The 26055-nt window shown below is 35.0% G+C and overlaps 1 protein-coding gene across 18 annotated transcripts in view; it reads left to right on the top strand.

The window, feature by feature from the left end:
• The window catches only part of ARID1B (AT-rich interaction domain 1B), a 426965-nt gene that overhangs the window by 376468 nt on the left and 24442 nt on the right, over window positions 1-26055 (top strand). For 13 of the 18 annotated variants that reach the window (XM_087969691.1, XM_087969760.1, XM_087969738.1 and 10 more), the window contains 5 exons: window positions 5415-5560; window positions 13631-13737; window positions 14503-14661; window positions 22473-22682; window positions 24204-24408. In XM_087969691.1, coding sequence (XP_087825817.1) covers window positions 5415-5560; window positions 13631-13737; window positions 14503-14661; window positions 22473-22682; window positions 24204-24408 — 827 coding nt within the window. The remainder of the gene's footprint in view (window positions 1-5414; window positions 5561-13630; window positions 13738-14502; window positions 14662-22472; window positions 22683-24203; window positions 24409-26055) is intronic. The other 5 variants (XM_087969777.1, XM_087969771.1, XM_087969766.1 and 2 more) reach the window with 1 other exon arrangement.

The raw sequence follows: 26055 nt of genomic DNA, 5'->3' as shown, positions 1-26055 counted from the left end.
TGCTAGACCTCACTCAACTCAGATTTAAATGAAGTACATCTGGTTATTGTACAGGTCACTGTGTTTAAATAACAACCTTCAAATCATACTTTGACATTTCAACGGAAAGAGAAATATTGTCATGTGGCAGATATGGCATAGATAAAGCATAGGGCAGTTTGGTCAGTATGCTGATTTGTGTGTGTTTCCAGCAGGCCTTTTCATGGTTGGTAGTCAAGTAGCTAGGCTTATTGATTGTCAGTATTTTAAAAAATATCCCTGCTTAAAACCTTTAACTCCAATTGTCATTTTAAAATGTTGCAGTCACTGGAGTCAACTGGGTAACTTCTAAGAAGTTTGAAGATCCTGTTATATCAACATTGCTCATACTAAATAAGCAAGAGAAAATAAGCAATGTTGGTCTCTTGCATTTTAATTTTGATCTTCTGAGATTTCCTTAGATTTGTCTGCACCTGGTTTCATAAAGTTACTTCTGAAAAATAGCTAAATCTCTGTTCATTTTTGTTTGTTTTAATACATAAATTAGCAACCATCTCAGAATTCATAGACTCATTACATACAGTATTACGAGTAAATACATATACTTTTTTTAAAAAATTGTTTATGTTTGAGAAAATGTTCATTAAAAAGACCATGTAAGAGAAGGCTCCATGTACAAGCATAAGCATATTACAATCTAATTTCATCACTTCAGCAGGTTTGACTGGGACAAACTCTTCCCCTTTTTGGGTTGCCTCTACTACTGGATGTCTTCAGAGGGCTTTTCAGCACCTAGATAGCGTTTCTGCACATCAACATGATTTTTTGTTTTGCAAGAATGAAATCCATTTATTAAAATATGAGAGAGGAAATTAAATAGAAATAAATATGAATTATTACATATAAAAATATTCCGAGCATACTATTAAAGCAGCTTTTTTCTTCTTTAATTTTACTAATCTTGAAAAGTTATGTTATAGTAAGAGATTTCATATAATAATGTGACAGTGATATCTTATTGTCGAGTTTAGAACATATTTTCAGTTTACAACAGTTGGTTTAAATAAACATTAATTACAGCACAATTCAGGCATAGTTCCAAAGCGGTCCCAGACACAATTATTTCAAATGCCCTCAGCATTTGAAGTAGAAAGAAGTCCACAATTCGTTTACAGAGCGAGCTTTGGCACTATCTGAGCTAAAGTTAAACTTTTGATTTAGCTGCTAAAAATACTATAACTACCTTAAATTTTACACCTTTCCCAATATTGCCTGTGGTACATTGAATTTGTTCCACTGTTGACATTTTTCATCCATAAATGCCACAACAGTTTTGAAAATTGGTTTTAAACACTTCAACAACTAATATTAACTTTGCCTCACACCTTAATGGAGTTTAAGTTGCAGGGGGAAAGCTGAAAATGTGTTAGAGCAGGTCAAATAGCTCTTCAGTGAAAATAGTACTGACAGAAACATATATTCTTTCTTTCGTCCTTCATTTCTTTCTTTAGTAACCACAAATGATTCTATGACTTTAAAGATGCATAAGTATATTTAACAAATGCTGTACAAGCTATTAGTGTTTAGTGCTCAAAGGTTAATCAGAATAAATCTTACAATTTCAGTTTAGTTCTTAATGGACTCTACTTGACAATGCAAAATGAATATAGGACTATTTGTCACATTCAGTTATCATTCTACTTAAAGACCAAATGCCATGGAATCGGAATGAAAAGATAAAATTTCTCTGAATTATTAGTTCTGAAAGCTGTCTTCTAAAGCTTTATCCCCCATGAAATGTCCACATAGGTTAAAAAAACCCTTTTTATATGTAAAGATACATTGACTATATGATAAAGATAGGCATAATTTTATATATGAGGTGTACAGAAACTGAATAAATTATATTTAATACATCTGAATTATTGGAAATCATTGAATAAAGAAATTAGTTGGAAGAGGTGCATGGGTCATCTAGTCAATTAGTTAATTAAAACAGTACAAACCACTACTGTTTAATAGTGATAAAGACAAACCTTGGAATCTTTCAATCATAGTGAATCAGCCATTGTTATAGTCAGATTGTCCAGTAATTTTTAAATCAAGATTTCCCCCTATTTCTCAGCTTTTTATGTATTAATCTATTCATGCTCTTGGTTTCAACAGATAGATGTTTGATGTATCTTACACATGAAAACTTAGATACTTGTAGACCATTAACGTATTTTCTTTGCATCTTTTCTTTTGTCATATGGAAATACAGTGTCATTTTTAACTAGATATGTTAAGATTACTCCATTCACTTACTAGTGGTATAAAATATTTATTGTGGCATTGCAATCCCATATTAGATTCATGGCCTTTCCTTTTCTTTGTAATAATGGTTCAGGCTTCTTTTCCTCCTTTGCCTCTACCTTTATGAATACCAGGACATCATTATGAGGATCATAATGAAAATAAAATCTGTTAGATTTATATCCTGACACTTGCGTGCGTGCGCGCGCACACACACATACCCTTACACCCTCCCCTTAAAATCCAGGGCAGATTGCATAATGCTGTCTTCTTTTTTCTTTCTCCCACAGTAAACATGTGGAATAGGTAACACTGGGAAATAATGACTAAGTTCAATTTATCCAGTGAGCTCCAGTGAGCAAATTTCCCTGAAAAGCAGGAACAATTGCCATTGGCACCCATCCTCCCCCCAAAAATCATTTTTCTAATTGTTAGCATCTTAATTTGTATGAGTAGCTGCTGCTTTCCAAATCTGGATTTGAAGACGGGTCTCTATAAGCACATATTAGTATTTTCTCCCACTAATTCTGTATAAAGATTTGCCATTGTAACTCTGTTTAAGAAATTTAAAACTGAGATTTATGTTGCTTTATAGATGTGCAAGAACATTATTTCCTTGATTTGATTGTATCAGTAAATAAACAATTGTTTGTTTCAGGATAGTAAGTAATAATCAAATATACTTATGGTTAGCCTATTGATTAAGACTAAATTTGGATGCATTAAAATTGACAACTTATTTTGTTTGTTACTTGGATTGTTTTTGTATCTACCAAAGTGTCCCATGTTCAGTTATGTATCAATTAACAAATTAATTAATTAAAATACAAATGTGTCAACTTATTTGTCTGCATGGAAAGCCATAGAGAAACTCAAATACAGTTAATTTAATTCCATTAATATATGTCTCCTCTAAAAGATGCAATCTAATTTCTTTTAGAAACCTACATTCATATTAGTCATGCAAAGCACTGTGATTTCAGAAAGATTATTTACAAAAGCATTGTTCTAAGTAGCACCAAGCACAAAGGAAACATTCAGTTGTAACAGTCCTGTTGTAAACTAGTGTCTTATTTTGGGTAATTGATAGATCAGTGGCTTACTCTGGCCCAGCCATGGTAACAGTCATCTGAATGTAAAGGAGAAACAGGCAGTAAATGTTAATGAGATGGTGCTAGTTCAGAATACACACACACACACACACACACACACGTGTGTGTGTGTGTGTGTATTTATGTCTGTATGTATATATGCCTTCTGTTTCCCATTTTCCATATTTTCTATTTCTAATACATAAAGATTATTGCAAGGAAAAGTAGAGATGGTGGCATTTAATGTCCTAGGTAATATTTTCAGAGTACTTTTAAAAGTTACTGACAATATGTACAGAAAGAATATTTTATTTCAGAGAAATCTTCCAAAGTTTTTGCAAAAGCTCCTGCTCCTTTTTTTTTTCTTTTTGGGGAGGAGGGGAACAGAAATGTATGGCTGTGCATTTTAAGTATTTTTCTCTATAACATCAAAACTTGCATCAGGGGAATAACATTGTATGTCAGTTGTCTCCTTCACATCAAAAGAAATATTTTTCTTCTTTACAGAAATAGAGGACAAAGCCAACTTGGAAAAAAACATTAATTATATCAAATGTTCTATACTTGTTTCAGTAAAATGATTTTAAAATCTAGTATTGACTAGTTACTTTTTCATACTTTATGTTAAAGTGATTAAACTAATAAAATATTAGTTAATAAATAAAAATATTATTTTCCATATTCCTTCAGCTTCCTTGATCCTTATTTTCTTTGATCCTTCAGTTGCAACAAAAATCCAAAGAAAGCTTCTGAATTTCATAAAAGCATTTGAAGGTTAAACACAGCACCCATCAATAATACTAGGTTACTAGTTAATGAACTGTCTAACACATCAAATTCACCTAAGAGAAACTTTCCTTGATTTAGAAAATGTACAGAATATAGAAACATATAGAAAACATACAAATTCACACTTTGCATTATTCCACGATTTTTTTTAATAAACCCCAGTTGGCTAAGTCATAACTTACACTTATTAACTCCAATGATTTGTTTTTAAAATCCCTCTAAACTATAAGCAGGCAAACCATACTGTCGCGTTCTTCAGTCTGTATTTTCAACCGCAGTGGGAAAAAATGGCATTTGTCTTAAGCATTTATATTTTTTTAGATGGTGAATTTAAGCTTTCTTGTAGATAATAATAACTTGAAAAGGACTCATATAAACTGGATAATTATATTCATGTGAAGAACCAGAGAACTGATATTTCTGCGATTGTTGCTGTGTCTGGTGAATATTTCTGTCCAGCAAATATACTGCATAATCCTTTATATTTGAGATTTCATTCATTAACACACATGGGAGTATATCCTTGTATTTACTCACCCATAAAAGGTAGCTCTATTAAGATGTATTACACTCACTAAAAAAAAAAAAAACAGTATTATTTTTATTTTGCTCGAAAGCTCTTCTGATTCATTATAAACTACCTTACCACAGAGATATCAGCAATCCTTTAATATAGCTATAGTGTTCAGTGATTACAATAGTTACAATTATCATAAACTCTTTCAAACAAGATGAATGTCCATATTGCATATCTAAGTAGTACAGTTTCAATCCATGTACTGGTATGTATCTTTGTTTTGCTTTGGGAGAGTTGCTTTATTTTATTTTTACTTCTTTATTTTATTTTAGCTTCTTTTTTTTTAGTATGGTGGGCAAAATGCAATCAAAAGCTCTTAGCTAACTTATCCGGAGATCTTTTTTTACTTCAGTAGTGAGCTCTCTGATGTGCTTTCATCACTATGTGTGGGCTAGGTCCAATCTCAATTTCTTTACATAGTATTAGGATTTATCCATTTTAAATTAACATATATCACATCTATTTTACTTAGGGATCTGCATGATATATGATTTTAGAATGGGCTTTAGAATAAGTTCGTTACTAATCCAATAGTGAGCTCCTGACAGAGGCAAAAACTAACTGGCTGCATCTTCTGTAGGTGTCTATGAATACTGAAGTATGAATTTTGTAACTAACTGAGTACTGTGCAGTAAGAAATTTAATAAGAGCTTGTGCATGGTGTGTCATTTCTCTTCCTTCAGGCAAGGCAGTTTTCCTGTCATCAATCAGAGTGGCATTATGGGATCCAGCTCTCCATACACCCAACCAATGAACAGCAACTCAAGTCTGATGAACCCTCAAGCTTCTCCTTACAGCATGGCACCTAACATGGTGAACAGTTCCACAGGTAATGACTGGTAAAATTTCAATGAGTAGCAAACTGCTTTTTCAAAGGTAGAAACCTTTAAAGTGTTTTTGATAGTAGTACAATTGCATATCCATGTCTCAAAATCCTGCTGTAAGAATTTGAAAATTCCCAATCACTTTGCCAACTCCTAGATATATCTCCGCCATATCTCTACTTTTTCTTCTTTGTTTATTGAAAACATGGATTTTGCCCATTTGACAGGTGGCAGGTCTAGAAGAAGACTTTTGCTTAAAATGTAGCAGGGATCTTGAAACTAGGATTCCTATGGTTAAACAATATTTTTAGCCAAAATAACTGAGTGTGTCTCATAATATGTCTCTTACCTACCTCAAGTATAACTTTCTGAAAAACCCAGGTAGTATATTTGTCTATTAAAATAGAAAGAAAATTGACTTTTTCCAGTAAAATTAAAATGTTGCTTTTCATTTATTTTTGTTTGCAGGAATATCATTACAAGGCATATTGTTCCCTGCAAGATTATTCAGTTGCTCATTTTCATTGCTGTAATATTCAGGCTTACATTGTCCATTTCATCTTTTTCCCTCCAATGACAGTGTCATAATGGGGTTTTCCAGCAACTATGTTGTGTTGAGTTATAAGTTAAAAAAAAGACTATTTAGTCATTTGTATGGAATACTTTCCCAACAAATAGGCAGACAAGGGACATTTGTACTTCACCCTCCTTTTTTTCTCTTCCCATAACCTTTTAAAGTTTTTGTTTGCATATTTTTGGTTTTCTGCGGTATTTTTCTGGGAGCTGAAAATTCCCATTATTGGCCTATGGCCTCATAATGCCTGCTTCTTCTTTGTTTTACCCTGTATGCAACTATTTAACAGAGGTACTCCCACTGGTCTTATTTATAATGGTTTTATGTTGTGTTTTCAACAAGGATAAGGAGAGGAATGAAAACTTTTAATCATACAGGAAGGGTTTTTTTAATATAAAATAAAATTGTTTCTTTTAGTATTAGGCACAAGCAGCACACTTTTACTCCAGTTGAAAAAGGAAAAGTCTTGTTGACCAAATGATAATCATCTGCTTACTCCTCACCAAAGCTACCCTAGGTATTACTGTGTTTGGGTTATGTAGTTACCTATTTTGTCTACCTGGCTGAAATAAAATTACTTTTGAGCATTGAAACTATGCTATAAATTCTAGCGTTCTGCTTAGCAGCTGTAATTTTTTACCCTAACCTCTCTGGCTTCTAGATCTGCAAACACCAACAACAAGCAAACAGATGGTAGAATGTCCTGCCTAGGTAGATTTATGTATTACAAAAGAATAACCAGTTTTAAGAAAGATACACAGGGTGATTTTTTTTCTCCAGATAGCTCAGCCATTTATTACTTTATGCAGTGGAAATCTGTTCAGTACAAAAGCGTTTATCATATGTCTTTTGTATGCAGTCGTCATTGTATTTTCATTGTATTACACATTCTGAAAAATTGAGTTTTTACAGTAATTTAACCATAGAAGAGAATATATGTAGCTCAGGATTGAACTGTGGAATCCTTGTGCTCTCTGAGCTTGATTGTTTTCTGGCAGATATTTCATTACCCAATGAGGCAGCATCATCAGTGTTAGAGTGTGAGATTTGTTCCCTATTTATGTATAGTAGCTTATCTTCCCAGTGTTGATGAGGGTATGATTTTCTCCTAGGTAGTTCCTTGATTGGGGTATTGTTCTCTGCTTACTGGTTCTTCTGGTGCTAATCCCTGCTTATTTGGGTGTTGGCTACTTCAAAGGATGTGTTCTGGTCTTTCTGTTTCCTTCTTAGCTTTTTTTATTATCTCTTTTGAATGATATGCAAATGTGTTTATTTCTATGTGTCTATTAATGGCTGATTTACCTGATTTATCAAGCTTCCAATAATTCCCTAGCCTTTTTGTATTTAGCTTGGTCTAGGATGTTTCCAAGTGGAAACTATGGTTGAGTCTGTCCATGTGTTGTGAGATGAAGGACTTTTCATTATGTCTTCTGACTCCTAGTTGGTTAATTAAATTAAAATAATACAATATTAAAATCCCATCAAACAATTTTTAGAAGCAATAGCAGCAGTGAATGCATCAATTTTAATTTTTAATATGGCAAATGTTGATAAATGTAAACCAGGGAAACAAAAGCTCTTTTATGCTCCTCCATATATATATTTTTTTAAGTGGAAAGGGGTCCTGAGAGAAAAAAGTTTAAAAATCATTGACTTCAGTGAATCTTTCCCAACTTTGTCATCCTTTAGATCTGTGGATGTGAAGCTGCAGAATTTGCAGCAATAGCCATAATTGCTGGGACATTCTTAAAGTTAAAGTCCACATATTTGGATGGTACCAGGTTGGAGCAGGTGCAAAGTTGTTTTAGTTGTATTTTTTAAATTTACTCTAATTAAGTAATTTACTAGGGTTATGCAATGCAAACAAAACAGCACTGGTGTATTGGTGTTGCTCCACAGCAACAACAGAAAATAATCCTAGCTCAAGAATTTTCCACCAGCCAGGAAGGCTTAGCCAGGCTACCTTCTTTCTCTTTGATTCTGAACACATGCAAAAATTTTCAGAGACCTCTATATATTGCCTCAAAAAAGGACATTGTAGTTCTGCCAATAATGGTTTAATAGAATTATCCAAAGACATTAATTCAGATAACTGGCACTTTAACTATCTCTCTGTTCAATTAGAGCAACATAGAAGATAAAGAAAATACCCCTCAGATGATCTTGGAAGATAGGAAGCATTTCAAGTAGCCTCTTGGGTAGAAATGAATTGTTATAGGCCTTAGTAATTAAATAATTATTGAAAGAAAAGTGGGTATGTATATAACTGCCTTTGCAGTTATAATGCCAAGGAAAAAATGGCAAGCACCATAAATATTTCATTTGAAAAAAGGAAGCATGTATTAAAATTTTATTTCATGACTATAACTTGATTTTCTTTTCCTTTTCCCATTTTTTTTGTCTTGTGGTTCACTTACTGGAGATAAATTTTCATTATGCTTGTTTTAGTAAAAAAAAGGTATTGCTTAACAATATTGCTGAGTCTGTATAAACTTGCCATTAATGTAATTATATTTTAAGGTAATTTTTGTTCTAGCCACAAACAGTTTCTTCTATTATTGCTTAAGAAAATTGGCACAAAATATTATATTTGGCTTTACAGCTTTACCGCTGCTCACTTCAGCAGTTCTGTTCTAAGCAAAGCATATCTGTCACTTTGGTAGTCATTTGCCTCGATCCAGGAATCTGTCTACCCACAAAAAGTGTTCAGGCATATTTCAGAAAATATAGGACCTCTAGCTATGAGAACATAGAGAGTTTGTGAATTTCCTATGCTGAGAAAACTATTCGGTGGTAATGTAACATAATGCAAGCTACAGACAATGGATTTAGATCTCAGAACCAATCTTTTCCTCAACCAACCTTTTCATTTTGCAAAAACACCTGCATAAAGGATTTGTGGGATGATACCACAATGCAGTCACAACATCCTGAGCTGAACTATGAGCCATTGTGGTGCAAAGAGGAGGCATCAAATGTAATGGATAACCCAGGATACTACATTGGAAGTATTATTTCTAGGAACACCATTGGATTGAGTTCCTGCTATAGAGGGAGTGTAATCCCATCCAGACTAGCCAATTTCCCCATTTTCAAGATCAAGAAAAGGTGAACTGGCAAGCTCACATCACAATATCTCTCAGCACATTCTGGATTGTGTCCTCCTCTTTTTTCCTCTGCTATCACACATTACTTCAGCCATTTCCAGACTGCTTATAAATAAGAATTTTGGATAAGTAAACATGCATACAGTTTTGTTAGATTTTAATATCAAATAGTAGGGGTGAATAGGCTCTTTATAGATTGGGCTCAAGAAAAAAGATCGTCCTCTGTCTCAACACTCAGTAGGGACTGGATATATTTGTGGCCTGACTCACTATAAGATAGGTAAATGTGGCATAGTCATCAAAGTGTTATTCTTTAACCAGGGTAAGTCAAATTCAAACCCATCTTTAAACATGAAGACTCTCTGGTGGTTATCAGCCTTCCCTCTCAACCCAACCCACATTACAAAGTTGTACTGATTTGGGGGGCAAAATAAAAGGAAACCCCATGTAAGATCCCATTAATTCTAGAAGGCAGTAAGGGATATATATCTAATGTGCATAATTCAATTGCTGATATATTAAGATTTTTATTGCTTTTAGCAAAGTTGCTTGAGCTGCCACTAGCATTGAAAACATTTTCTGACATCTACAACAATATCCTTATCAGAAGATAGGGGAGAAAACACAGACCGCTTGACTGCAATATAAATTATGTTGTATTTGCCTTTAAGTGTGCTAAGTTTGGTGTGATGTAGGTCATTCAGGACCTTGACCCATATTTTCTTTTCTCAACTATCCCAACTTTCAACTTGGAAAAAGCCCAAGGCTATTTCTTGGAGCCCATTCACTCTCTACAGCAATATTTTTCAGTAATAGATGTCACAGTTATCTTCCGTTTTTACATTTTGTGTCTTTTGACAATTTATGGGCTGGATTGTTAATGTGTATGCACTGGAGTTTGCCAGAACAGTGACAATTGCATTCTTTCACTGCTTGAAACAGGGTCAAAATGATGCCCCCAGCTTGTCACTGGACTTGAAAGCAAGGGGACTCCTGAGACCTTATAAAGAACATTGCAACAAAAGATGGAGAATGCCACAAGAAAGCTAGAATTTATTATCTATTTACAAACTGCACTAGTTGTTCTTTCTCAAAATGACAGTAGCTTTGCTCTAGTTGTAGCTGTGGACAATGGATCACAGTACAGATGGCAATTTTCTTGTATCCAGATGCGCTTCATAATTCACAGAGGAAACACATGTGGCAGATGTCTTATAAGCTCTCTTGCTGACTCAGGCAAGAAATAAACCAATTTCAGAGGATATAGATTGCTCATGATTCTTCTTCCATAACATATCATCCAAGATTTAGATTACACTTCTATATTCAGATTGTTCTGCTCTTGTGCAGTCATTCAAATGGTTACCTGAATAATTTAGAAATAGCAAAAATGTTCAAGCTCATTGTTCAAGCAAAATGTTCAAGCTCATTGTTCAAGCTTCTTTTGGAAGGCTTGCAGCAGTTTTATGTACACCTAATACCGGATAACTTCGACTAGCATTATAGTCTGATTTGGGGTGGGGGAAGTGGAGAAAATGTCAGCCATACTCAAGGTGGTCTTCTGATCTGGAATCAGCATATTCCATGTTGGGAGGGCATTTTGCACTTCTTACTCATTTCATTGAAAATTGCACTGGAATGTTTACCTGATCCCTAAGTCCCTTTGTTTTCTGCTATTCCATTAGTTAAGAAGAGCAATATGTTCTTGTAAAGCTGTATTATAGCATTTCAATTTTATTCCCTTTTAGTTTGATCTTCTTTGGCCTACCGGTACTGGCAGTTCACAGAGCCATATTCAATATATTGCTAACTGTATACTCCTGTGGCACATGCTGGATAGGTTTTTTTTGGCAGAGCCATTCTCCCAACCTGCAGTGAAGTGATGCTAAAAATATTAGCAAATTAGCACCATGAAGCTTGCCAGCTTATCCTCCAGAGTCTTGCTCCTTCTCTCACTGCTGTAATTAAAACTAATTATTTCCTAAAACATAGTAATACATGGATATGTGCAATAATCATTTTGTAGTGGGCAATCTGCAAAGTGTTTTTAAAGCTCCCCCTTTCCCTTTGGCTTGTTCTCCCACATGTTGGCTGCTGCTTGGAATCTGCATTACCCTGTTGCAGAAAAGCAAAACAGCCCAGCAACCATAGACTGAAGTTTCTGGGTCTGTAATCATTGGCATATTTCACTAGCTTTTTTTTTTTTTTCTTTTTTTTTGCCACTCAGGATTTTTACATGACTTGTAAATAGATACCAGAATACCCTGTTTGTTAGCGTTTTTAGTGCAATCTGGATCAGTCAGCAGAACCAGAGGTTTTGTCTTCCGAGCTTTGGGACTCATGCTGGAACCCCCTTCCTCGGGGAACTTCTTCCTAGCAGAGTGAGAGAGAAGTTCCCTGAGGATGGGCTCCAGCACGAATGTCCAAAAGCTCGGAAGACCAAACCTCTTGTCCCGGTGATCGACCCAGATTGGATGCTGCAGCATTATCCTGGGACATCTATATTCGACTTCATCCGTGAGTGTGTTTTTACTGTACATTGAAGAATGAATGAAAAAAAGTAACTGCTAATAGTATTTGCTGTGAGACTTTGATTTTATAGGAAACACTGAATGAATTACACACACACACACACACACACACACACGTTATCTAGTATACACTACAGGTAGTCATCAACTTATGGCCAATCTTTAGTAACCATTCAAAGTTACTATAAATCCCTTGAAAGGTACTGACAACCCAATTTAAAGTTCATCCTCCCAATGCAGTCACGTGCACATTTTGGGTGTTTGGCAACAGCCTGCAACTGGCTTTCATTTATGGGCATTTGCCGCACCCCACAGTCTCATGACTGTGAATTATGACTTTTTTTGCCAAAAACCAGCATTTACTTCCAATTTTCCACAAAAAAGCTCCAAAAGCAAACAATGGGTTCATCTAATGGCTACAGATTTGCTTAAAGCTGGCGGTTCTGTATAATGACTGTAATGATTCAACTTAATGACCACCACAAAAAATCAGGTTGACACATTTTATGACCATCATGACTTACAACCCTCATGGACAGTCTCCATCACAGTCATAAGTAAAGGACTACCTGTATGGTTTTCAATTATTTCTAGAAGATGTTTGTAAGTATAAGAGGAGTTGCTGTTTTTTATTTGTGCTTTAGGGTTAAACAGATATAGTCACAACTGTACATCTTGGATTTTATATAGTTGTGTGTCTATGGAGTGCATCCCACAGCCATACTGGTACCTGTCCCTAATCCAAAACGGAATGTAGGAAAATCATAGGAAAAAGAGAAGGAGAAAAAGCAATGGTCTTATAACTTACTTCTCATATGCTTCCAACACTAGGAAACAATGAACATTTCTGAGGCATACCTCTGTGATATGGCTGCATAAGTCTTACTTGAACGAGAATTATCAATATTACACTGCACTGTATTCCCAACTGGCGTCTTTAGAGCTGAATGTTCATGTCAGCCACTGAGAGATCTATGAAATAATTTACCTGCTAAAGAATGTAGTGCATTTAAATCTATTGCAGGCCAAGCATTTGTTAACTAGAAGGTTAGCAGAGTATTACAAAGTGCTTAGTAATGTAATTGTAAGGATTTCATTCTACTTCCGAAACTGTAATGCATTGCAAAGTCCAATTCAGTGCCTTAATGTATTAATTGTAATAGCTGATGTGACAGCAATTGGTTTCTGTGTCTTTCTAGTAAAGTCCTATCTGATCTGTAAAGAGATCCATAGATACAGGAGTTTCATACGCATACCTAGTTTTCTTGTAAAACAAAAAGGTCTTAAGGTTAGGAATGAGAATAAAGGGAAGAGTAAATCTTTGGATTATCAGAAGCATTTAAATCCATTTAAATAAATAAATCACACATTTCTCTTTTATTACAGCCCCAGCTTTCTTGGTCTTCAGTGCTTTAGTGTGCTGTTTTGTTCTGTTCCAGAATGCCCAGTATTTTGACATTTATTGTAAATGCATCTAATCACAGTAGCTTTTCAGTAGCACTGATGTTCCCTAATGAGTCACTGCATTCTGTATGCGAAAATAGTATGACTGATAAAAATTCTCATGAAATTGAACATAGTTATATTTGAGTTAACTCATCTAACACTTCAACAGTGTTTGCCAGCTCACAAATCAAAGATGGGCCTAATAAAGTTGGTCGTCATTTTCCAGGATGAATGTGGCATATGTAGCTGTAAAGAATTGTGCAATTGATTCCCCTTAAAAAAATGTTTAATTCATTTTCAAAATCTGTTTGCTGAGATACAAAGATCTTCCCAGCTTCCACTTTTTCTGACTGTCTCATGCCATCAATTGGGAGCAGAAGAAAGTTACCCTTAATCATGTCTCTTGTTTTCAATTAGCACCTATGGGTCTTGCAGATTTGATGACTCAAGGTGAGTCCAAATTGCCCGTTCCTCTCAAACCAGATGGAAAAGAAGAAGGACCTCCCCAGCCAGAGAGCAAAAAGGTACTTCCTTCCCTTGCATGCATTCTTGGTTTGGCACAGTAGAACTCTGTTGCTTTGTCCTTCATTCTCTGATTTGAGCTTGCCCCTTCAGTTCTTTCCTGCATGGTTCCCCACCCACCACCATTCATGTGCAATCTATTATTTTGGTTTTATTCTTTTCCTTATCTGGATCTGAAAGTTACTAGTTCTTATGGCATTACCTTGGGAGGTGGGGAAATAAAGCTCAATAAAATATTCGGGGTGTGGGTGGGGTTTCAGTTAAACCCTGAATGGGAAAAAGTGAATCTTATCTTAGCCTTGGTACTTGGCAGCCATGTTTCCTCTGTCTTCCATCATAGCTTTCTGTTTTGGCCGTTTCAATAGCCACAGCATACTTTAATTCTTTGCTTTTTTTTCCCTTATTTGATAAAAATAAGATGACCAGCTTTCTTTATTTTATTTTTTCTCTCCCCCTTTCTTTCTTTCTTTCTTTCCTTCTTTCTCTCTCTTTATCTCATGAGGGGAAACCCCTGCTTGATGCTCCATTTAGCTTGATGAAAGCATGGTGGCATAGCAGCTTAAGCTAAGCATCCAGCAAAATTGCAAAATTATATGATGAATGTTATTTTAAGGCATATGTATATTATACGTTGTGTCTTTTCTCTGTGTGTCTGTTTATATCTCATACAGTTAAAAAATGGTCAGTCTGTTAAACTGGATGTATTTTTTTTTCCTTTTTAATAAAGTTTGCCCTGCCTTTGTCCTTTTTTTATTCCTCTACCACAGGATAGCTACAGCTCTCAGGGTATTTCTCAGCCCCCAACCCCAGGCAACCTGCCAGTCCCTTCCCCAATGTCCCCAAGTTCTGCTAGCATCTCCTCATTTCATGGAGATGAAAGTGATAGCATTGGCAGCCCAGGCTGGCCAAAGACTCCATCAAGCCCTGTAAGTGGCTCTGGCTTTTGTGTTTTTTGGGTTTTTTTGGTATTTATTAATATTTTAATGCTTGCTTGTCTGTTTTATAGTTTCTTTTGTTCATTATTTACCCACTAAAGGGTTTGTTTCATGTAAGCAGTCTAGGCTAAATTCTGCTCTTGGTTCTCTATGTGCAGCTCATCCCTTCGCTCAAGTTTAGGTAGGAGTTGAGCTTGCTTGACTGAGGGCAAAATTTGGCCCAGCCCAATTTAAAATAAAAGAGTAACAAGAAAGAAAAAAATGGCATTTTGAATGTGTTAAAGAAGTTTGCCTTACTTTGTAATATAGCCGATGTTGTGAAGAAAATCTTTCTCTCGTAATGCATCAGCTTACAAAGCATGCCTTCTGTGTTGATCAGAACATTCTGTCTCTGTTATGGGGTCCAAACTCTTAGCAAACGAAGAGGATTTTCAATTGGTCATAAATAGCATAGCAATCTAAAAATTCATTTCTTCTGGTTTAGAAAACATTGTTGTTCTCACTTGTGTGCATTACAGAACAACTCAGATAATAATTTCTGAGCAGCCAAACGTACTTGCCACATTAGAAAGTTATTTTTGGAATGGGTGAAATCTTGCAAAGTGTAAATATAGTTTTTAGACAGCATTTTAACAAGAACATTATTTGTTACAAAGCTTCCAGATACCAAAGCTTAACTAATTTTCCTCAATTACCTTCATTTTTATTGTAACATTAAGAAAAATATTTCTGCTTTTAAGAAATTTTTGCTGTGTGATAACATAAATGCTGAAACGCATCACTAATTTGTTATAAAGTTCAGCAGAGTGTTTTCAACGATGTCTTGATTTTTATGTGACATTTAATGGAAATAGCGTGTGAAAAGACTAGAATGAAAGACAATGTATAAAATGAAACATTATTTCTCTGCAGTATTTTTTTTAAAATATGCATCAGTAAAAAAATGTTTAGAGGCCTTCAAAATCAGCATTCCAAATCTAGCTCATGCCAAATTGCCATCTTTAAAAACTAATTTATCTATGTACTAAATAAAATGAAAAAAATGCTGTGACACATTCCACATAATTGCTTGTTGTTGGCAAAAAAATATTCATGGAATGTTCTGACATGATGACATGTACACAAGATCAGCCTTCCCAGATTAGTGTTCTCAAATGTGTTGAGGTTACAACTCCGGAATTCAGCCAGCCCATCCCTTTCCTTACTGGGAGTTCTGGCAATTGCAGTTTCAGCATACTCAAGGTAATCCTCAACATACAACCACAATTAAGCCCAGAATTTTTCTTGCAAAGTAAACCAGTTGTTAAGCGAATTTTGCATCATTTTACAACCTTTCTTGCCACAGTTGTAAAGTGAATCACTGCAGTTGTTAAGTTAGTAACATGGTTGTAAAGTGAATTTGGCTCCCCCACTGCCTTTGCTTGTCAGAAGGTGATCACAAGACCCCAGAATACTGCAACCATCATAAGTAATGAGCCAGTTGCCAAGCATCCAAATCTTGATCACGTGATCAAAATACGTGTGAAAAATAGTCCGTTTTTTTCAGTGATGCTGTAACTTCAAAGGATCACTAAACGAAAGGTTGTAAATCAAGGATTACCTTTAGTTCATGGAAAGGCTACTTAAACTTTATAGAGGCAAAAAGGGCTACTCTTTCTTCCAGACCTGTTTCCTTGACATCTTTAGGTTAATTGTAATTTCTAGTTTTTCAGGTGAAGCTTAGGGGTGCGTGATATCTTGGAAACAGTACTTCCAATCACCTTCTTTCTCTCTCTTTCTCTCTAAATTCTTTCCAAAGAAAATATAAATGCAATTAAAAAGGCCAGTGTAAAAGATCATTGTATTTTTTTTAGATCTATGGTCATAATCCAGTGTAAAAACATCAATTACAGAAAGGAACTGATGAGAAGCAAACAAATAGAAATCACTTAGCAACGTTTGAATCCTTCAGAAAAATTGGCTTTGAATCTCAGAAGGCATCTTTCTGGTGTATGTTCCCTCTATGCTCAAAAGTAGTTATTCCTAACTGGAAGTCTAAATGCCAGCTCTACAAACTGTGGGTTGGGGATACATTAAGTGCACAGAATGTCAATCCTTTAAAACATTTTTTGGAAATGTAAAAGATCTTTGGGGAGAAAATATGCATCCATGTGCTTTTTTAGCTATTATATATCTCCAGGGAGAGTATTAGAAATACATATTTTTGTTTCTGCAATAATTAAATAGAACTACTTCAGATTTTTTTGAAAGAGGAATTACCTTTTTATTTTCAGATGAAGTAAACATTGCTATGTTGTAGAGTTTTTAGAAATTAATTCAAAACTTTAACAAAAGGCAAGGGAAAGGACTTGTGAAAGGACATAGGAAAGTAGAAAACCTGGGTCACAATTGTCCTTTGATTTCAACGGAAATTATTTGAAAAAACAGTCTCAGGCTGAAGTGCTCATGTGAACATCACTAGATATATTTGTATTACTCAGTAATACCCTAGAAGAGATGGGTGGAACCTAAATTTAATCAATATTTAAATAAATATATTTCTAAATTAACTAACTTCTGTTTCCTACCCAGGGAAATACAAAATATATCTTTTTCGCAATATGCAATATGATGGTCACAATAAGGACCTATTATTAATACAAAAATTAGAGTAAATACATAACATCCTGAACAGTTTAATAATTACAATTACCAATTAATATCAAAAGCTCTGAATCTAACGGATGAACACCTAATATATATAAAGAGTATCAAGTGTTTGCAGTTATGTAATTAAAATTATAAGCAATAATTAGGGTAACAATAGACACACAGAATAATCAGCAGCTGGGTTTGTATTCTGTCAGCATTACATTTTGGACAGTCCAAATAACATACAAATTCCAAACTGATGGAAAATAACCAGGACTCTTACAGTGAGGAAGATGCAGTATTCACTGCAGGATGTTTGTAGATAAAAATAAAGTTTTTAAAATGTATTCTCTTTCTAATAACTGTATTTCCTCTAGACAGTGTGTCACATTGTCACAATATACAAACTTTAGCTGAAATGTCTTGCATGTACACATGCAGAAACTGTAGCGCAGTGTCCTCGCAACACCTTATATAAAGAGACTATGCAAACTTGGGTTAGTAGAAGTAGTTCCGATTTAACATCCATAATTGTTAACTTAACTTGGTTGTTAAGTGAAGAGATCACTAAGCTAAACCATGACTGTGCTTATGATCTTACTTGACCTTTCCTTTGCTTTAAGGAATGTATTACCTTTACAGTCTGCTTTACAGACTGTAAAGGTAATAAATGTGAGGATTGGTCAGTTACTTTTTCTATTTATTTCATTTCGTTTTCTATCCCACATTTATTATTATGTATAAATAACTGAAGACAATGAACATTCCTAATACTCCTTCCTCTCTAACCCTAACCCTATGAAGTAGGTTGAGCTGAGAGAGAGTGGCTGGCCCAAAGACACCCAGGCAGTTTTCCATGCCTAAGGCAGGACTATAGCTCATAGTCTCCTAGTTCTAGACCAGCACCTTAACCATTAAACCAAACTAGCTCTCATCACCAAACTGGGTCTCATCTCATAACAGTGAACAGTCGCTAAATAAGGCAGTCACTACACGAAGATTATCTGTAAATGCAACCCCAGGTGTATAAATTATATTACATAAAAAGATGCAGAAATATTATACCCATTAAAATAGTTTTATAGTGTTGAGTGATATTAAAACTACTGGATAAAATATATTAGATGCAGAAGTTATAAGTTTTATCTCCTCATATTATGCCTCATTTCCACTGAAGAGATGGCACATTTCTGAATCCTCCTCTTTCTCTGTGTTTGGCCAAGCAGCCCAAAACCTGTTGTAGGGACCTGGTGGTGGTCCTTTAACAGGGGTCTCCAACCTTGGCAACTTTAAGACATGTGAACTTCAACTCCCAGAATTCCTCAGCCAGTTGAAGTCCACAGGTCTTAAAGTTGCCAAGGTTGGAGGCCCCTGTTAAAGGACCACCACCAGGTCCCTACAACAGCTGTGGGTGGCATGCAGGGCAGCATTGAATGTGGCCCTATATGATTTTCTGCCAAAAATTCTTAATAATTTTTCATTATGCACCAGGATACTTTTTTAATCCTCTCAAAAGTATTTATTGTGTATCAAATAAATCCACCTGTGTTTGTTATTCGTTTTTTTATTATTTACTTCAGCATTGATTGTTAAACTGAATTTAGTTTATAGTTTAATAGTTTTAGGGTAAAATAAACCTTATAAAATAAAAGGCTTCCCTTTAAGGGAAGATGGACTTTCCGTTCAGTCTGGCCATATGAGGCTCCTGTAATTTGTGCTTGACTGAACAGTAGCATGTGCAAAATGTGAAATTTTAATGTGTTTTGCTGTAGGGCTTAAGCAGTAGAAAATCAAGTTTTCTATGGGAAGATTTCTCCTTTTTTCTTCTCAAAGTTAATATTTCATTTTAAAAGAAAATTGCACCACTTCACTGTGCTTGACAGCCTGAAAGCTCCTGCAGTGAGAAGTCCTTCTGTACCTTGTGATGTTTTCAGATTAAGTTGTCACTTTGTGGCCTGCACCATCTCATTGAAAAGTGACTTTTCTTTATGTGTGTAGACAGTACAAAATGTCCAGCAAAGAAAAGATTTTAAGCTACTTTCCATTCTTGGATGATTTAGTGTTTTAAGTATTTCACTGTGTAAAATTGAAAACCTCTATTTGGCCATTAAGTCTGAATGTTCCTTGTAATAGGCAATTGGTTCAGGAGCAGAGTGAAAAAATTTTAAGGATTGTATTAAACTTAGATAACATTTGTGCCATTATAAAACATTGATATCACGAGTAAGGAAGTACAAAAACTAATGAACAGTACTGATATTAGCTACAATAATTTGTTGATCAGGAGGCTATATGTTCTTGTCAGCTCTCTTCTGAATTATTGTTCAAAACAGCACAGTGAAAATGGATTCCAACTTGAAAGTGACCTTTTCAAAAGAACATTAAATATCTGCAACATAGCTAGAATTCTTTTTGTTTCTTTTTCAAAGCAAACGGTTTTCTTAAAATAAAAAAAGCTTGCTAACATAGTGGTTTGAATGCCTGATATACTTGTATGAAGGAAATAGCATCCTTCTGAATTAAGAAATGCAACCACGTTGTATGACACCATGCTTTGTGCCAGGACATTCTTCTACTGCAGTTCTTTATTTGTATCTAGTAAAGCAAATTCAGTTGTGTTAATTAATAATTGTCCCATAGTTAAATATGCTAAAAGGAGATCTGACATTGTCCTTTATTTCACAATGTGATAGACACTGTTACAGCCAGGAAGCATTACAGTGAATAAATTAGAATTCTGTGTGTAAGGTAAAAAGCTTTAGAGGCAGGCTGATTTAATTAATTAAAAGCCACGGACCTAGTCTACATAAAATGAAACAGTATACTTCAGCAGAAGAATTCTAAGTTTATTTTAAATCTCCTGTGAAATCAATGTGACCTAAAAATATTTGACTCTGCTCATTTTCCTGCTAGAAGCTTATACTGCCATCTAAATCATCCAACAATCATTCTGCCAAAATAACAATAATAGGGACAAGCTTTATATCACTTAATAATGGCTAGAGGATGTAAGATGTTTAAACCATTCATGGGGAAATGGCCTCTGACTGGCCTTAGAAATATTGTGATCGCTTGAAATTGAAAAAAAATCTGGATCTAAATATATAGTAAGTGTCCATGCTTCATTTTCCAAATTTTGGGTCTTTATGAAATTGATAATCCAGTTTTATAACCAGCTAGAATGTGCAGGCAGATGTGCTTAAGGCACATAATTACTCATGTTCTCCATATCAACAGGCTAGATAACAATTATAAGTATGCCAGGTATGGGAACGGAAACTTAGAAATTCTATTCATGGAGGCACTGGAGCCAACCAAAATTTTGGATTGAAGGAAATTGAATAGTTTTTTTTTTTGTTTTTTTTTACTGGAACAAACTGGAAGAAAGGTAAGTTCAAGAAGATAGCCACTCCATCTTCTTTTTCAAACACCTACAAAATTCCATAGAATAACACAAGGCTAGAGATAAAACTATTTACATATTACTGAATGATGTAAGAATAAGCTTCAGTCCCTGGATATGGATGGCAGGCTACATTCATCACCATGCAGTGCTTTAGTCCTGGGTGCGGTGGCGTAGGGGTTAAGACACTGATCTTGATGACCAGAAGGTTGGCAGCTTGAGACCCAAGCATCACATGACAGGGTGAGCTCCCATTCTTGCCCCAGCTCCTGCCAATCTTAACAGTTTGAAAGCATGCAAATACAAGCAGATAAATAGGTACCACTTCAGTGAGGAAATAACAATATTCTGTGCACCTCAGCATATGGTCATGCTGGCCACATGACCAGAGAAGTGTCTTCAAACAATGGTGGTTCCCTCAGATAAGAAACAGAATGAGCACCTCTTCCTATAGTTGGACATGTCAGGACAGGAAACCTTTAAGTTTTTTTTTAATCATGGGACACAGTACTCTGCCAACCACTGGCTTCATAGTCAACCCCACATCTAACATTGTTGCACCATTAATGTAGGCAATAATGTGTGCAATTCTTTTCAGGCCAAAAGCAACATAGCTCTTGGACCATGTTCCAAAAAGTAGACACGGATAGGTTAAAAAAAATAAGCAATATGAAAGCAATAACTAATTCTAATCTCATTTGATTTAAACTCAATTATAATCCAGTTTCTTTAATTACAGATAGGTTAGTATTCCTCATGTATTTAGTAATTGTCCCCTTTTTCTCCTTGCCTCTACCTGTAACATAGAATTCCTTCTTTACATTATCACAGTCAGGACAGTTTTAGATTACTCTGCAAGTCTTTAAATAGTTGTCTAAAAATAGTCTTTAAAAAGCTAATTCATCCTGAAAAAGAATACCACGTGCTTAGTTTACAATGCCAAATGCACCAATTTTTCCAAGGGTTAAAATTAGTAAGATTTTTTTTCTTTTTGAGATAAAGTTACAGGTCATATTTGAGGAATTCTTCTACACATGATAATAATCAGGATAGTGTCATTGATGATAGAAAAAGAAGTCAAACAATAAAGAGGAAATAAAATCAACATGAAACTTTGGCAAATAGTAAATAGCTATTCTGATATTTCTTAAACATTTGTTTTTAACCACATAGACATAATAGGGATGTGAGATAAAAAGGCATGTGGAAAAGAAACTCTGCAATGAAGTTTAATTCAGCTGTCAAATCCAAGGTTAATAAATCAGAAAACAGTATTTAACTATATGCGGTTTTTACATATGAATTAGGAATTACGGTGAATAGTAGTATGAAGTTACTGCCAGTTGTCGTTTCCTTGTTTGCTTCACGAATGGTGTGAAGGACTAGATTTCTCTTCATTCTAATTACAGCAGAACTGATTTGAATGTGAATGTTTGAATTATCTTGTGTTCAGGGTTTCATTTTTTAATAGAGTGAAATTATTACTAACCTCAGGCATCATCAGAAACTTGCCTTCTGAGATCCAAAGCTTATCTTAATTAATATGAAAAAATAAAATTGGGAGTTTGGGCCCTTTGTTTTATAAATGAAATGCAGCATGTGGACAGAATGTATTGTTTGTGCCTGAACTAGTAGCCTTCATTCCTGTCTGTTGTGTGATAGCTTTAGTTTAACATCCTCCTTTATCTAATACGTTGTATTAGTTTCTTACTACCGTTTCCCTTCTCCCTCCCTCCCCAACTTTCTTTTTGAAATGTATTTGCTTTAGAAATCAAGTTCCTCCAACACAACCGGGGAGAAGATCACCAAAATGTATGAGCTGGGGACTGAACCAGAGCGGAAAGTTTGGGTGGATCGCTATCTCAACTTCATGGAAGAAAGGGGAACACCTGTAGCTGGTCTCCCTGCTGTTGGCAAGAAGCCACTGGATCTTTTTAGACTCTATGTTTGTGTTAAGGAGATTGGAGGCTTAGCCCAGGTGAGTGATTGTGAGTGATGCCAGATTGTCAAATGGCTTTAATCTTACCTTTGCAGGCAAAAGTAGAGACTATCCTTGAAATGCAACTGAACATCATTGTAATCTGCATATTTTCAAAGACTGAAGACTGGGTACTTAAAGAATAACATTTAAACATAGTGCAGAGAACCTCAGAATCCAGAACGGCAAGAATATCCAATCAGAATTCAGAGTGTGTAATCTCAAGAAAAGTGTTAAAATATATTAAAATGTTATGTTTACTTTATTGGGTTTCTTAATCATCCAATCTAACTATCCCCAACCTCCATCCTCCCAAATAACACTTTTCTGATTGTTCTAAATTCATTTTCATATTAAAAATGATGACAAGTCCCTGCAGCTTTTTCAGGTTTGCCTTTGCCTCCTTCCTGGGGCTGAGAAGGATTGACTGGTCCAACATCACCCAGTTGGCTTTTTGCCTAAGACAGAATTAGAATTCATGGTCCCCTGAATTCTAACCAGTGCCTTAAACTGCTTTCCAAATTGGCTATGTTGAAATTTTGCTGGAAATAAAAAGATGAGAATGAATTTCATCTTCATGCATAATCAGTGAAATTAGACTGCTTATATAAATATCACCCAATATAATTTTGTACACCAATATGGAACCTCTTGTAAACAATGACTGATTCATACAAATGTGATTTCAAATAAAGATACAGAAAGAAAAGCACATAGCTGTGTATGCTATAATTGAAAAAATACATAGGTGAATATTTTGTTAGATTTGTTTTTAACCATATACACATAACAGGGAAGTGAAAATGATATGCTGCAATGGATCTACATAAAGGATACATACAGTATACATTTTTGATCTTCATACATCATCCAGTTTTATTTAAGCAACTCTTAGAATTTTAGTATCATGCATTACCAACAGAATTCATTTCATTCATTAGTATTTTCTCTGTAGAATTTTTAAATAAATGTATCATAGTGCATCTTTTCTTCTGCATAGTGAGTGCTTGTCACCCTTATAAAGGGCCTGGAGTTTTAGCCCCTGAACCAGAAATACTAACTGAACAAACCTGGAGCTGTTATTTTGAAGAAGAAAACAATTATTTGCATCAATGTTAAGCACTTCAAGAATATCTTTATTATTGCCATTTAAAATTTGCTTTTAAAAGCTGATCTAAAAAAACCACTCAGACTGTATGTTTGTGTGTCAGAGGAACGAAGTATATAAAATAAATTTGATCACACTACACATCACAAGCTCACTGAGAGCATAAAAAGTAGAGATGTAAATAGCAAAGCATTTTATATAAAGTAAGTTTTTTTAATGGTTTGGTAAGTGCAGATAATGTTTATGCATTATTAAGTGTGGGAATAATGGGCATTAGAGTTTTTTAAAAGACATTACTTGTAGGGTTTTTTTTCCTTTTCTGTGTTCAGGTTTTTTATCAATCTACTTTGCTGCAGTTCACTTAACCTGCTATTTTATTTATTTGTGTCTTTGTTCCTTCCTTCATTTCCTAGGTTAATAAAAATAAGAAGTGGCGTGAGCTAGCTACCAACCTAAATGTTGGCACTTCGAGCAGCGCAGCCAGTTCCTTGAAAAAACAATATATTCAATACCTCTTTGCCTTTGAATGCAAGATTGAACGAGGGGAGGAACCCCCTCCAGAAGTCTTCAGCACTGGAGATACTAAAAAACAAGCTAAGATTCAGCCGCCATCTCCTGGTAAGTTGAAGAACTACAGAAACAATCCTTTTTTAAAAAATTGCACAGGAGATGGAGATACTAAACAACTTAAATCTCATAAAAACATCTGGCACATGTAGATATTCCTAATTAATTTCTGAAGCTCATAAATAAGGGAGGTTTTAGTAGTTCCTGATTACCTATGTCAACAGATCTCGTAAAGGATTTGCATATATTCATATTGACACGTGCAAATACCTGTCAAATCTGTACCGACATTCTGCATGTTAAATTTAGCTCCATTAATAACTATTAAAATTGTTTACAAGTGATTTCTAATGGAAGTAAAATGCACTCCACATTACTGAAGCAGAATCAGGCTATATTTCCATTTTTGTTGAACTTTTTTAGAGCTGCAAAATTCTAATGGCATTGTTCCAGTAAATGATTTACAACATATAGGAAAATCATTCTATGGATTTCTGTTGTTTTTACATTTCTTATTCATAACATTTTTGATACTATTTTTAATGTTGATAAACAAATGTTTATCAGTGATGAAGTTTGGGGCAGTGATTTGCTGAGCAGCTCTGATATCACAGAAACCTAGGAAAGCATTTAGAGGTTTTTTATTTGTTTGTTGTGGAGATAATAGAAACCTGAGAATAGAACTATTGGGTAGCATTAGAAAGAAGCGAAAGCAAGAGAATAGAGGCAGCAAATTGCAGATCAGTAGCAATAGCAATAGCATTTAGTCTTATATACCACTTCACAGTGCTTTACAGCCCTCTCTAAGCAGTTTACATTACAGAGTGAGCATATTGCCCCCAACAATCTGGGTCCTCATTTTACCCACCTCGGAAGGATGGAAGGCTGAGTCAACCTTGAACCGGTCAGAATTGAACTGCTGAACTACAGCTAGCAGTCAGCAGAAGTAGTTTGCAGTACTGCATTCTAACCACTCTTCCACTACGGTTCCTATAAAAATAGGAAGACCAAACAGTGATCATAGAAAACTGAAATAATACATAATAGCTACATAGAATATTCCAGAGAGGGTAACTTATTGAGATAGGTGTGTGGCAAGAAAGAGAAAAAGAAATGAAAATTGCTAGTAGTTGTAAGAAGACTTGAGAGACCCAAGAAAGGGGAGGAAACATAGTAAAAAAGCCTATCATAAGTCATAAAAATGTAGCATGTTCTTTTTAAATGCATGCTAGAAGTTTAAAGTGAGAAACTAAAATGATGGGGTATCCATAGGTAGTCCTATTGTAATGGGCGGGGGTTGGACTAGATGACCTACAAGGTCCCTTCCAACTCTGATTATCTGATTATCAGTCAACCTGCTATTTTATTTGGCCATTAAGGGCTCATTCAATTGTTCCTCAAATATGATATTATATACTAGCACTTGTGAACAGGAACAAACAGATCGGTTTCCTTTAAAAAGAATAGAAAAACAACTCCGCATGCTAGAAACAAACTGAAGAACACTTAGATCTCTTAGTTCTTTTGTCTGACAAGGTGACCGTACTTCAACAAAAAAAATACTTCACTTACAGGCAGCAATGGAAATTTCCCAAACTAAACAATTATTCATAAAATCGGATTTTATTCATTCTGGAATTAATATTACTGTGGATGTCATTGCCTTAGCAAAATACTTAAGTACCTTCTGGGTGTATG

This window comes from Notechis scutatus, chromosome 1, assembly GCF_049901735.1.
Source record: "Notechis scutatus isolate UNSWTSFEM ecotype Mainland chromosome 1, rNotScu1.2, whole genome shotgun sequence".
NCBI classification, from domain to species: Eukaryota; Metazoa; Chordata; class Lepidosauria; order Squamata; family Elapidae; genus Notechis; species Notechis scutatus.
The sequence above is the reverse complement of the archived record's forward strand: the minus strand, read 5'-3'. Positions and strand labels throughout refer to the sequence as shown.